Source organism: Xenopus tropicalis, chromosome 6 (genome assembly GCF_000004195.4).
Source record: "Xenopus tropicalis strain Nigerian chromosome 6, UCB_Xtro_10.0, whole genome shotgun sequence".
NCBI classification, from domain to species: domain Eukaryota; kingdom Metazoa; phylum Chordata; class Amphibia; order Anura; family Pipidae; genus Xenopus; species Xenopus tropicalis.
The window spans coordinates 61,793,988-61,808,923 of record NC_030682.2 but is presented as its reverse complement, the minus strand read 5'-3'; the positions used below and the strand labels follow the sequence as shown (position 1 = coordinate 61,808,923).

At 38.0% G+C, this 14,936-nt stretch overlaps 1 protein-coding gene across 4 annotated transcripts in view; it reads left to right on the top strand.

Annotated features, from left to right (window-relative positions):
* The window catches only part of pde1c (phosphodiesterase 1C), a 369,089-nt gene that overhangs the window by 46,216 nt on the left and 307,937 nt on the right, over positions 1 to 14,936 (top strand). For 2 of the 4 annotated variants that reach the window (XM_031903904.1, XM_031903901.1), the window contains exon 1: positions 13,526 to 13,728. The exons of 1 other annotated variant lie outside the window; for it this stretch is intronic. In XM_031903904.1, the coding sequence (XP_031759764.1) occupies positions 13,644 to 13,728 (85 nt within the window). In that variant the 5' untranslated portion in view covers positions 13,526 to 13,643. Of the gene's footprint in view, positions 1 to 13,523; positions 13,729 to 14,936 lie in introns of those variants that run through there. One more of the 4 variants, XM_031903900.1, reaches the window with a different exon arrangement.

Sequence of the window (14,936 nt, the reverse complement as noted above, 5' to 3'; positions counted from 1 at the left end):
AAGGATAAAGCATAGTGGGGTATTATCCATGTGTCACCTGCAAAGCGTGTAAATATGGCAAGAAAACAAAAAAATTTACATCAAAAGTAACAAATGAGGAGTTTCAAATTGATACAATAATAAGATGTACAACTAAGAATGTTATCTATATGCTAGAATGCCCCTGCGGCCTACAGTATGTAGGAAAGACAAATCGAAGCATAAGAGAGAGATTAGGAGAACACATTGGTAATATTAAGAAAGGTCTGGAGACACATAGGGGCCCATTTACTTACTCACGAACGGGCCAAATGCGTCCGCTTGCGTTTTTTTCGTAATGATCGGTATTTTGCGATTTTTTGCGGAAAATTATTGCGAATTTTTCGTTACCAATACGATTTTTGCGGAAAAACGCGAGTTTTTCGTAGCCATTCCGAAAGTTGCGATTTTTTCGTAGCGTTAAAACTTGCGCAAAAAGTTGCGCTTTTTTCGTAGCGTTAAAACTTAAAAGGCGCAATGTTTTGCGCAAGTTTTAACACTACGAAAAAATCGCAACTTTTTGCGCAAGTTTTAACGCTACGAAAAAATCGCAACTTTCGGAATGGCTACGAAAAAGTCGCGTTTTTTCGCGCAAATCGTATTGGTAACGAAAAAGTCGATAATTTCCGAAAAGTCGTAAAGGCGCAAAATGTTCGTTTTCCAATCGGAATTTTTCCAATTCGGTCGGAATTCGTGTCTTAGTAAATCAGCCCCATAGTGTCTCCAAACATTTCAAACTGGCACATAACCAAAACCCAAAGGGGCTAATGTGCTACGCTACGGTATAGAGATAATAGAACCAAATTGGAGAGGTGGAGATATAGTGAGAAATACATTGCGTAGAGAAAGCTGGTGAATATACAAAATAAAAACTTTAAACCCGCTAGGCCTAAATATTGATTACAATCTGAGGGCATTTTTGTGATTCCTAAAAAGTGTTTTTAAAAAAAATGTAAAAATTTTTTTTTATGAATGGGTTAAAAAAATGTTTTTACATGAAGGATCCACCCATGTGGTAGTGGTCCTGTTTGTGACCCACTCTGCAGTGTCATCTTTTGGCACATCTTTCACAGGGGACGCAGGCTTATTGGCCTTTTTGGGTAACCTGCCCCTCCCCCGGGCAATAGCCTTGCGGTCCTCCAATGCCAGGTCCTCATCATCTGTGCTAGGCCACCTGGGACTGTCTCTCACCCCCTTCATGGAGCTAGATGCAGGGCTCCCTTGAGGAGTCTTTAGGCAATGAATATGCTGCACCAACGGTGGAGACTTTGGGGAAAAGGGCTCCGCCTCCGCGGAGAGATCTGACTGCACAGACATGCACCCAAATCCCAGTACTATAGAGCCTGGCAGAGTCCTATTTTTGGGAGGCCTTGTCTCCTGGTACGGGCCCAACCAGCATTCATGTTGGCAAAGGGCACAGAAGGTGTTGATATTTGTAGCCTCCTGTGTGAGTTCTAGCCCGCACCTGCCACAAAACGGCACCATCCTTGTGTTGCCATCCTCCACTCTTAGCCCATATGCACCTACCCATACATAACGTAGGGAGGTATCAACTACTGTGGGATCTTCCGCAGGGGCTGGTAGAGCTGGGCACTCCGGGTCCTCCCAGCCATCCCATCCCTGATCGGCCATAGTGGAGGTTAAATTAGCAGCAGTAGTAATACGTTCTGCACAATTAATCCGGCTGCTCACAAAATGTTGGCGGTGACGTATGTCTAGGAGCCACCCTTAGAGATCTCGTGTCTAGATCCTTCGTTCACGCGAGAACTCAGCCTGCGCGCCAAATACTTCTCGCGTCACTTAGAAAGTGAGCGAAGACAGCAATAATTGATTGACAGCACAGGGGGACCAATGGGAAGAGGGTAAAAAGAGCTCCAGAAACCTGAACCCACGGCCAATTACAATCGGTATTTTATGAAGCAGGGTAGCCTTTTTCCTATGCGGTCTGGCAGTGCCTGTCAGTGACAGGAGCTTAACCCTATGGGTCCCTACATAAACAATGATTCCTCATTTTCTATATTTATATGTAACCCTAATTAAATATACATACACAACATATTTGCAACTCCAATGTACACAGTGATGCTGAGTACAAATACTGCAATTCAGAGTTATTAAGCAACTTAAACTAATAATGCTTTGTAACTGGGGAATCCTTGGAGATTAGAATTATTTAGGTCTCTGTGTCTCAGAAAACCCTTGCAACTTGCTGACAGTTGCTCAACGCTGCATAGTTAGGAATATAGCCGAAAGCCTTATAAATACACAACTGTTCAATTTTTTACCACAACATTTAGCACTATTCTATATTCACGTTATACATAGTCACTATACTACTATTGCAACTACTATGAGATTATATTGATTGATTTATTTTAAACTCCTATTCAGAAGTTATAACCTGTGCGGGCATTAAGAAAGATGCAAATGACAGCCAGATCCATTTGGGTTTCTGTATGGAAGCCAGAGATTTGTGATTGCAGGAGTGTCTTTCTCTTTAGTGCAGTCCAAGTTTTATAAACTTACCTTAGCGCTGTGTTAACTACTTTTATTTTCTTTACTTAATTTTTTCCTTTGTATTATTTATAGTTTTTCTTTATTTAGCTATATATTTTAAATTAATCCCATAATGAAAAAAAAACAAAAAAAATGAAATGTATTAAAGGAGACATTTCATATCACCTTCATATTCAGTTATATGATTCATCTTTCTTCAATCTATGGAATCTTGCAGAAAAAAAACGATTTGAATGCATTTTACCTGCTAAAATCGTTTTTATATCAGAGCTGCAGAGAGATCTTCACTCCTCTGAAGCTAAACTGAAATGAGAGATGGGAGTGTCTCTTCATTCTCCCACAGGAAATGGTCACAGCACTGACTGACAGGCTGAACTCTGCTTTAGCAGGGAAACCCCTCCCACCTCCCTGCCTGTGTATCTGTTACCAGTCTGCACATAGCTGTCCTGTGCTGCTGCCTGATCTTTACAAGTTGCAGGGAGTTGTTGCAGGAGAAAATGCAAAAAAAAACCCAGTTTAGGTGTCAAAGTACAAGTTGCAGGGAGTTGTTGCAGGAGAAAATACCAAAAAAACCCAGTTTAGGTGTCAAAGTACAAGTTGCAGGGAGTTGTTGCAGGAGAAAATACCAAAAAAACCCAGTTTAGGTATCAAAGTACAAGTTGCAGGGAGTTGTTGCAGGAGAAAATACCAAAAAAAAAACAGTTTAGGTATCAAAGTACAAGTTGCAGGGAGCTGTTGCAGGAGAAAATACCAAAAAAAACCAGTTTAGGTATCAAAGTACAAGTTGCAGGGAGCTGTTGCAGGAGAAAATACCAAAAAAAAACCCAGTTTAGGTGTTACAGTACAAGTTGCAGGGAGTTGTTGCAGGAGAAAATACCAAAAAAAACCCAGTTTAGGTGTCACAGTACAAGTTGCAGGGAGTTGTTGCAGGAGAAAATACCAAAAAAAACCAGTTTAGGTGTCAAAGTACAAGTTGCAGGGAGTTGCATGTAAAAAAAAACACATTTCTTTTCATTAGGTACAGTCTATAGAATAAACAGATTTGACTCCTTTAGTATGAAAAACGTTTTTTTTTTATTTGGCAAAATATTATTTTTCAATAAAGAGATTGAAGATGCTTACTTAGCAGGATGAGTCAGAGACGCTGCCAGCTAACTGAACGGCTCTAGTCAGGAGGGCTGGGCGGGCCGGGAGCAGCACAAGAGAGCAGGACCCCAGGGTGACTGACGTGGGCGGGGAAATGACGTCACCAAAGTCCCCGCCCACATCTCACGCCCACTCCTCTCTCATTGGCTGCAGCGTTTCAAAGGGAAAGAAGCTAGGGCCAGCGGCCCTAGCTGAAGACAGAGACTTTCTTCTGGCCGGAAGCCCTGTGGATGGGAGGGGCTTCAGCGTTTCAGCAAGGATTTAACAGCCTTCTTGAAGAGTAGGTAGAAAATAAACTTTATTGTATTCAATTTTACTGTGTTAGCTGCTTTTTAAGATAAAGTGAAAAATTATTGTATATGTCTCCTTTAAATGACTCTGAAATGAAGGGAAATGAAGTCTACCACTAGGTGGAGTAAGTAAAATCTGAATTGCTTTAAAAGCAATTTGCAATCAGCTTGAAGTAGTGTGTTTGACTCCCTTGGTTGATCAGTTAACTTCTCTGCAATGTGTTCAACTGCTGATATCAGCTCACTTGAACCACTTCTCCAGCAGTGAATTGTACAAATCAAATTACAGTTTGATGCCTACTGATCAATTAAAATTTTATAGGGCTGTCTCAGACAATTTAAAAATAAAATGCATAGATGCATAGATGTACCTAGTGATTTTTGCCTTACACTTGTGGGAGAAGGGATTTCCTTATTAGCTGCTAACTCCCTGATGCTGCTACAGCACTGATCAGTTTCACTGGTGACTGAATGGGTGGGAGATTTAAACATCTGTCAGAAATCTCCTATCGGTCCCCAGTGCCGCCTTATACTAAACAGTCTCGGGGTTCACAAAAGCTACAAAATTCGCACAAAGGAAATTTTTTTTGTGCAGAATCAAACATTTTCGCATTGCAAATATTTTTCCAGTTACCAACTTTTATTATATTCCCCTGCTCACTCTTTATAAATTGAAGCATTTGAACTATTTATTTATGTTTTTATTTATGTTTAAATGATAAATATATTGTTTGCGATTAATTATTCTCTTAGCAATCCATATACATTGATGGTCATTGATTGTATCTATTCATTTCTACGCACAATTTTATGTGGATATAATATATGTCCAAAATATGCACACATGTTACAATACAGAATAGCCACAACATCCTATATTACATTTCGGCAATCCAGCTGTATAAGTAAAGACCAAAGAGAAAATTTTGCTTGCAATCAAACCCCAGGGACCTGCGCATATGTGTACTCCTGTGCACCTCCTAAAAATCATGCCATGAAAATCACCACTGTGGGCCCCATGGGTTCCTGAGAGCAGGTGAAGTTGTACCCCCTGCCTCCACAGTAGGCAGTGCGGCAATCCCTTGTAAATCAGATTTAGTCACGTGTGTGACTCATTTTGCTACAGTCTGAGTTTAGGCTAAATACAAAGTGTTGTAAGCCACAATATACAACAGGACATGTCAACCCCAAAATTAAGTTTTTGCCTAATAAAAGAAAACATAATTCTAAGCAACTTTACAAAATCAGTTTATTAAAAATTATTAGCACATTAAAAGTTATTTGTATATGTAATTGCTATAGAAAGCAGCATTTGCTGAACTCCTGGTTGTTACTTTTTAAACAATGTTACAAATGCCAGGCTCCTCCAGTAAGGCAGGGCTGTAAAATCTGCTGCTGTTTGTTACATTGTTTCAAATGCCAGTGCCCCCAAGGCAGAGAATAGAAAGGACAGACAAACACTGCTTTTAACAGCAGTTATATATACAAATAATTATAAAAAAAAAATTAGAAATATGTAATGAATGTATATTGCAAAGTTGCTTAGAATTAAGTTTTGTTTTGTTAGGCAAAAAATTGTTTTTTGCGGTTCACGTGTCCTTTAAGAACCACGCGTTTTGGCAAAGTTCACACTGTGCATCATCAATTGTAGGAAGTCTATAAGTAAAAATTATATGGTAAATAACATCCTGCTGACCCGTTTGGTGTGAAAAGCTGCCCAATGAAGCAATGGCTGAGTCAGGAAACCATTCAAGTGCAATGTTTTTTTCTATTAGGCACTTTTCCAGTATTCCAGTTCCACCATGTGCAATAGAGTTTCTTCTTGACCACAGCTTTACCAGCATGCTTTGGATAGATAATAGGGCTATCACCCATTGTTTGGTGGAAAATGATGGTTGTAAGTCTTTCTCCCACTGGGATAATGGTTCAAATGTTTTGAACAATAGAGGGTTGTTAAGAATTTTATATAATTTACTGATATTCTTGGGTTTGCATACCCATCTTATACAACCTTATACCATTTACTAATGAAAATGGTGAAGTTTTATATACACAAGATTAATATTCCACATCTTATAAAAAAGCAAGGACTAAAGTCACTTCACATTGTTAATATCAAGTAGTGATGACAGATGGGTCATAATACTTCATGAATGATGAAGGTTAATTGCTTGCACAAGAAGAACATTGTACGATATGGCTGTTTTGTTCAGTTTTCTGTTTTTGTAGTATTCCCCAGTCACCAATTAGTCTATCTGTGTACTATATCGCTAGGTCCCTTGGATACTGTGTTAGGATTTCACAAGTGGAAAAAACATCTAGGAGTAAACTAGGCATGGCAATCTTTATACACTTAAACTATGTTTGTTTTTTTTTTTTAAATTAATGACATGAAATATACCAATTAATGTAATTGTAACATACATAAGAAACTTTTGAAAATGGCAGTGCATTGAGACACATAACATGCTATTGTTGCATTAAGGAATATGAAAAGAATAATTAGCTAGAAAATCTAAAAAATTTCCAGATTTAGATAAATGTACATGTTGATTTGTTTCAAAATGTTATGTAGTTTTCAAGAAGCTAATTTCCTGGAGATTGTGCCTTAAATGCTGTGCTGAGGCACAGGATGTAGTTAGTTATATTTTGGATTATTGGCACTGCTTTTGAGCTTTAAACACATCTGCATTTTGTCATATAACCAAAGCCATAATAATACATTTTCCTTTACCTTTAAACACTAGACTGCTTTAGTGGTCTATATATTATGATTCCTGTTTTCAGTGCTAACCCTGGATCCCTACTCTTTATCCTAAGCATATCAGTTGTATACTGGTATTTTTTATATTGCTAGCACATTGCTATTGCTGCTGCACTTTTACAGTGATTATACATAAATTACATCAGACCCTGTTCCTGTTGAGCTTACAATCTAAGGTCTCTATAGCAATCACTAAACACACAATTTAGTCAAAAGCCAATTAACCTGTCTGTATGTTTTTGGAGTTTGGGAGGAGACCGGAGTACACAAGGAAAACAGGATTGGACAGGGCCGGTGGGAAACCAGATAAAAACCCAGTGGGCCCACTGACCCAGGTCTGCTCCCTGTCTCCACTGTGAACTTTCTGTGGGTGCAACTGAGTGCTCCGCAGATCATATCCATAATTAGGCAGGTGGCGTTGCAGTGGGGTCTGATCTTTCCCTGGGGAGAAGCTCACAACTGCAGTGGGGGATGAGAATGAACTCATGACCCAGTGCTGCAAGGCAGAAGTGCTACCCACTGAGCACCCGTAGTCTTACTTACTTTACACTGATCTGTTACACAGTGTGAATGTCAGATTTAGCTACTCTCTTTATCAGTCTTATAGTTTCCTAGCTATTTCTGCAATGTATAGCACAAGTGCTGAGGAGCTCAAATGGCACAACAAAGTCCAACAGGCCACTTTAACTTCTGGCATCACCCGTTGGGGAGATTGATTGTTTCTGATGAAGTCTTATCTGTTCTCCTAGCAACATACAGTCTCTCTGGCTACTAATGAAAGTGAATGACTTATAGGTATAGGGACTTGCAGTTTGTGACAGAACAGTGACATTTTAAGAATGATTTATTGTATGACCCACAATTTGCCATTTAGGCGCAAAAGTGTGCCTTGGCCATAGCTAACCTTAAACCTCTATAGCAGGCACATTCGCTTAAGAAAAAGGCTTGAGTAAAAAAAATATATAACAATACATTTTTTTGTTGGGCTCAATAACAGTATATAGTAGTATTCATTTTAGTAGACCAGTGTTTGGTGAAAAGAATATATCATTACATTTTTACACCCACATGCCTGCCCCCCAATGCACTAACAGTCCAATTAATGCTGAACAGGAACAGGGAATCCCAGGACAATTGTGTGAGTAGGGGCGTGTGGGTTCTTACTGGGCCACCTCTTTAAATATCCCCGCTCACCAAGGACATGTGGTCTGCTAATGTTGAAGTTTACGTTGTACATTAAAGGGCAAAACTGAAGTTCAGGAGTTTTTTCTGCAGTCAGAACTCATACATAGGTTTAAAAAATCATTTAAAAAATCAGCCCCTACCTGGTCAGTGTAACTTGGCACATGAAAGTTAGACTAAAAATGATGGACTATGAAGAGGCACAGTGTAGCTAACTATATCTCAATAACAGAACTAGGTGGTATTAACGTAAATAAGACACTGAGTTTCCTTTTGGATGGTTGAAGATTGGCTACAACTCCATTAAACATCTATGTGAACCCAGATAACCTGTCCTTGCCATCCCATAACCAACCATTAAATACCCAATGCCAGCCACTTCAGTGAGCATGTCGAGTGAACCATGGTAAACTGTACCAAATGGCAAGGAAATAATTAGGTTCCCGCCAACCACTGTGTCATACCAATACCAAATCAATAATGTATGAATTAAAATGCAGATGTACAGAAAACAAATTATCATGCTTAAATAATCAATTGTGAAATACAATATAAATAAAATACAAAGAATGATAACTGCCTAAATGGAGTGCAATATTTGCAACCAAGAAAGGGTACTTGGCGGATGCTAGTAGTCTTCCAGTGGGCTGATAGTGAAAAGGGCAGGAGGGTAAGGCACTTCCTCCCACATTCTAGGGCACGCTTGTTAATTACTTTGGTGCCAGACAGGCTTAGGATAAAAACTAAGTCATAAGGTAATAAAATATAAATAGAATATCAGGGGTCATATACAATGCCCCACACAGCATGCAAAGTGCATAAAAAGGCCACAATCCACCATTTTTTGGGGAGTTTGTCCATGGCATGGGTAATTACCACAGGTCTCTGTGCTCCATTTTGAAAACCAGAGACCTCTGGACTGCACTACGTTAGGCAGTGCTCCATTCAACAGAGGTAGTCAGGAGAGGCACATAGGTCATAACCCCTATGATGTTTTAAAGCAGATCTCCTGCCCTAAATGTATGTTCTAAGGCATCAGTGGGTTATATATGCTTCTTTTAAAGTTGGCTTTTCATTTGAATTAACCTTTAGAATGTTATAAATTTACTTATTTAAAGGAACAGTAACATCAAAAAATTAAAGTGGTTTAAAGTAATTAAAATATAATGTGCTGTTGCTTTGCAAAAAACTGGTGTTTTTACTACAGAAAAGCTACTATATAAATAAGCTGGAGAAAAGGCACAGGTTACACAGCACATAACTAGTAGATAAGCCCCATATAATGGGGATTTATCTGTTATCTGCTAAGTAACCTGTGCCTTTTCTCCTTTGAATGGCTGCCCCCATGGCTACACAGCAGCTAACTTATATAAACTATAGTAGTCTTTCTGAGGCAAACACACCAGTTGTAGCAATGCAGGGCAACAGTACATTATATTGTAATTACTTTTATACACTTTCATTTTTTGGTGTTACTGTTCCTTTAAGGCAACTTTCCAATCTTTTATTTTTATGGTTTTCAAATTATTAGTAACCAACAACCAATGACTGTAAGGCTTGAGTTTTATTGTCACTCTAATTCTGCATTGTGTATTCTATTCAAACACTCTGCTATTAATATTCCATATTGACTTCCATCCTGCTGCCTGGTGCTAGAAGCATTATACCCTTACAACGAGATAAATGTTAAAATTCCAAGCTTGGCAGCTGCACATCAAAAATGAAGACCAAATGCGAGTGGCAACCTTAATTTGTGTGTATACAAGTATTCTTGCTTATAGTCCCCTTGTGGGGGGGGGGGGGGGGGTGCCTGTTGGCTCCTGCAGTACAATTTGGGTATGTGGGAGTAGCTATGTGTGGGTGTGGGTTGAGGGTTACAAGTCAGGTTGGAGGTAAAATGTTACCATCCTAATATACTGTAGTTTTTAACATCAACTACATAAGTCTGTTTTTATAATACAGAACTGTTGGAATAAAGTCACAAGTGGGAAGAGACTTCTAAAGATGTTAACTCCTTTGCTTTCAGTCAATAGGGACTTTAGCTGTGGCTGTGCTGAGTGACAGGTATTGAAATAAATTAACTTGCTTGATAAACTTTGTAGAAGCATGCAGTAAATTGTGAGCAAATTTCCTGGTGAGCGGTCTGATAGCTCCTTTGCTATTTCACTCAACTCATTTTTGTTTTCTGAAGTATGTCATTTTATCACAAAATGCTTTTTATTATTATTGTGTTTATTAGCATTGGGTCCAACAGAACTTTGTGTGCTATAGCGCTTTTATTTATGGTACATTGTAGGAACAACCTATTGTTTAGAAAAGCACAGTTCAGCACCTATATTCAACATAAGAAAATTTTCAATACACTTGTTACCACCTCAGAATCATTGTTTAGTGTAGATCTAGTATAGATTTAATTTATTTACATTTCAAAACATTAATTTATTTTCTAGAAATGTATATAATCTGCCTAAAGGTTTCCTTAATCCCTAATGAGCAGCTCACCATTAATAGAAATGTATTTTATAGAATAGGCCGCACGCTAAGCTTTCCTATGATCTCTAATGCAAAATGAGATTCTCTTATTCCATATCAGAATGCCTTGTCATATGCAATCATTTCCTAGCCCTGTCAATTACTGGCCTGCTCTTGCTTTGTTCCCTAGTCCATGACCTCATTAGGCAATTACAGAAGCTGGTAATGGTTTTTTGATGTTTAAAAGCGTAGTCCAGAATCTCTGTGCTGTAAATAAGTGTTGTTGAATTAAAGCATTTTGGACTTCATTTATACTGGAATGACTGTATAGACAATAATGTAAAATGCAAAGAAAGAAAATGCTGGTTTCATAATATATCCAATATACGTACTTCTGCAGAAATGGAAACTAAATTGGATACTAATATGATTTCTGTAAATGTGATGGAAATCTGAGAAAGAAAGGGAAAGAAATAGCACAATAGCATAGTGATATTAAAAGCCATTGTATTCCCTGTATATTTTTAACTGGATACTTCAGCAGAGGCCTAAGAATAGATGGTGCAGATGCCAAGACTGCTGGGGGACTGATAAGCAAGTGTAAAAGGCATGATGGGACCCCAACTGAAAAAGCTATTTTAGTGTATCTTTGCAAACCCATCCATGCTCTTTATTCCAGAGCTAAATACTGGTTCTTTGCTTTTATACACCCCTTATGTTTACATGAAACGTCATTAAATTAGGCTTAATGTTTTAGAACATTTCCTGGTATGTAAAATGTTTAAAATTACACATCTGTTTACTTTAGTGTAACAGTTGCTCAGGGATAAGTCCTTGGTATAAGTACTTTTGGGGATGGGAGATTGAAACCCAGGATGCATAAAGCTGCAAAATATGCCATTTTTCATAGGGCGCATTTAAACTTCTTATTTTTTTATGATTTCCATTTTCTTTGTCATAATATAACAGTATTGCTTGTACTTTATGGTAGCTAAGCAAATATAACTGCATGTATATGTCAAAACAATTCTATTTTTTCATGTTTAAATATATTTAAATAGCGGTAAGGTATAGTGATCCACATTATATGGGACTATATAAATTCTTAAAACCTAGTCCAAAGCATTCCAGATAATAGATCTTATACCTGTACTTGTGGTGGATTCTGGGAGTTTTACTCAAAATCAGGAGTATCATAATTTGCTTATTCTTATTGTATTGCCATATGGAACTGGAGATGTCTATTCTCTCACACTGATATACAAATAATAATTGGGGCTCCATGTGCCCATACCAAATGCATGATGATTTTCAAAGAAAATTATTCATATGATCTTATGTAATATCTGAAGGAACAGGAACGGCACATTATTAAATGGCATAAAATATCTAGGTCAAGAAAAGTAGCTGTCCCTCAAAAAGCAGTGGATTTTAAAGTATTTCATACATTTTTAACCTTTTCAGTGGAGGGATTTAACATTATAACCAAGCAGTGCTATTTTCTATTAAACAAACTAGCATGTTTTTGTCAGTCCACCTTGACGAAAAAGATGTGAAGCCCTTGAAATGTTTAGCTATTTGTACTCCGCAATAAACACTTGGAGGTACTTTTGTTACTCCTGCAGCAGTTCCAAGTATCCATCCTTTTTGCTCCTTTATCTGCAACTTGGAACTCCTCAAAATAACTTTGGAATTACTTGTAGATTCTGCACTATGGGTAAAAAACATGTCAATTTGTTAATTGCACTTTGTACTTAATTTGCACTTGCCTTTGTCTAGCTCTTTATCAAATGTATCACATGTATCCTGCTACATGTAATGGGGTATATCACTGCTTCATTTAAATAACTCTGCATTGGGCTGTCTGATTACTTTTTCCTACCTCATATTGTGATTATAGGCATCACCGAAACATCTTTTAGTCTGCAGCCATACTATTTTTAATACCTGTAGTTGTGAAAATATCTACCTATAAACAAATCGCTCAATTTTAAGTACCCCCATTTAAAACATCAGAAATGCTACCGTAATTGCTCTTTCTATTGGTCGATATTGCTACCATCCAAATACTGAAAATAAATACACTTTTTCAGAGCTCTTAGGGCAAAGACAAAATGGAGGGCTTGTTGCCCACAGGAAATCCTATCTCCTGCCAGTATCAAAGTGCCTGAAAACACCTTCCACATCTGATATATTATATTTGCCTCATCTAAAACAATTACATGTGGCAATACCAGGTATGTGCGTAAAAATCTGGAGGAAGGCATTTTTTGGGGTTATTATTCAGGGCAGCTGCATCTAATAGATCAGGAGGGAAAAGTATTTTGTAAACTTTGTTACCCCAGTTTTTATACATGCTTCTTACAGTAAAAGTAAATATTTTTCTCTTTATTACTAGTCTGTTTTCTACAGGTATGTATATATGTATATTTAGTTCAATTATATACACACACACACACATATTTTATATATATATATGTGTATATTATATATATATAAATACACACACTTATCAGCATAATTTTACTTATTACTGAATGTGGGGAGTGACATGTACTTACTCTAGGGAGGGTTCATAGATTGTCTTCCACAGCTTCCAGTGAATCAGTGTCCACCGGTAACCACATTAACGCAGAATTGTAAAATGCTTGCTTATTTACAGAGCAACAAATCCCTCCGAGACACCACTGGTTTATAAATGTGAAAATCTGAAAGTCTGTATAGTAAATGTACCTTTAAGTGTTCACTCTTTTTTTCATTTTCATTGAAATATTTTCCTTCTGGATACTTTAATCCCTATTTTGTTTGTAACGCATGTGCCAATATTACAGAGAGATAAATATAGATGTTTAGCAGCCAGCAGATGTACTACTATATGCATTCTAAAGCTTGGATAACTTTGCAAACCATAAAATAACTCTCACACTAAAAAATGCAGAGGCATAATACAAGGCATTGAGAAAAATCATATTAACATGACGAGTGTAATTGACATTAGGAAGGCCCCTGGTTATTTAATTCTGCTTAACATGTCAGCAGTATCATGGCAGTGACAGTCTCTGTGGGAGGAGATAGTGTTGGGTGCATTTCTCCCAGCCGTAGCTTTCTTTGCATTAGGAGATGTGTGAAGTCGGGTGTAAGTGCTGCCACAGGCAGGCACACAAGGACTGTTACTAGCTTGCTTTCAGTCTCTCTCATCTGCTAGAGGAGAAAAAGAACAGCAATTGGAGAAGGGGTTATTAATACACAAAAACATGACTGAGCCCAGCAGTAGGAAAGAAGGATTTAAAAAATGCCGGAGTGCCACTTTCAGTATTGATGGCTTTAGCTTTACAATAGGTAAGAACTTTTTGTATTGTTTTGGAAACAATCCTTTCAGTAGTTATTCTGGATTTGACACTTTAGTGCCTAGTATTAATACGCTGCTTCAGTGCATCCACTTGAATAACCATTCAGTCACCTGTACTAAGTCATCATTGAGTTCAGCTTCCTCTGCCTCTTTGTTGTCTGTTTATGTTGGGGGGGGGGGGGGGGGGGGTGGATATTTGGAAGTGGTGAAAGTTTAGTAGCAAAGGAATATGGATTTCCAGCTGTCTTGCAGTCACACTGCTATGCCAGTCAGGTTTCATTAATTACATTCTTGCATTCCACTGCCTTATCTTTGTTTAAATTACATAGCCATAGAGATTTCCGAGGGTGCTTGTTATCATGACTATTTCCATGTTATCATCACAAAGATAATCTGAGTTTATCAGATCAGCTGGTTTTACATGGTGAAATAAGAAAGGCAGGATTCAGTTACTTCACTTCTTCTCATGCTTCCGATGCCACTCTAATAATTAAGGTCAAAGATGTCTGCCTTGTGGGATTCTACTTTCCTGGTTTTTATAAGATCTAAACTTCTGGCATCTCTCCCCAGTTGAGAAGACTGGAGATCTTGAGAAGGCTTGTGAAATGTGAGGCCTGCACATGTTAAACTAAATTCGCAGATTTTGCTTAAAGTGTGCTTAGAGTTATAGTTTAACATCTATACAGTCTCCAGATTACCATCCCTAATGTGCGGTAGATAAATAACAGGAGTGGCACAGATAGCATATTACTAGTTGCCAATTGCTTTGAGCATTAAAATAGTACCTTTTATACACAGGGGTTTATTTGACAAATCAGATTCTCTGTTTTTCTGAATAGGAAAATTCATGGATAACTAATACACAATGCAGCATGGAAACTGGGTTGCTGATGATCAAATCTCTCTCTAATGCAATTTTACTTTCTTCTGATCTTGCTCTTTCAGGATAAAAATCCTTTGTCAGACTTTCAGCTAATGGCTTCATGTGTCTGGAGCCACTCACTCCATTCTTTGCCTGTTCCACTGATCTCTGTAACAATCTGAGTTACGGTATTGTGATTCCACTTTACAAGTGTTACTCAAAAGATCACACAGTCCCCTCTCTGTTGGATTCATCTGTGCTCTATATGCCCTGTCCACCCTGCTTAGCTACTGTGTTATGTGACAGGTAGAAGATAAAACAGACCTGTAAATTAGA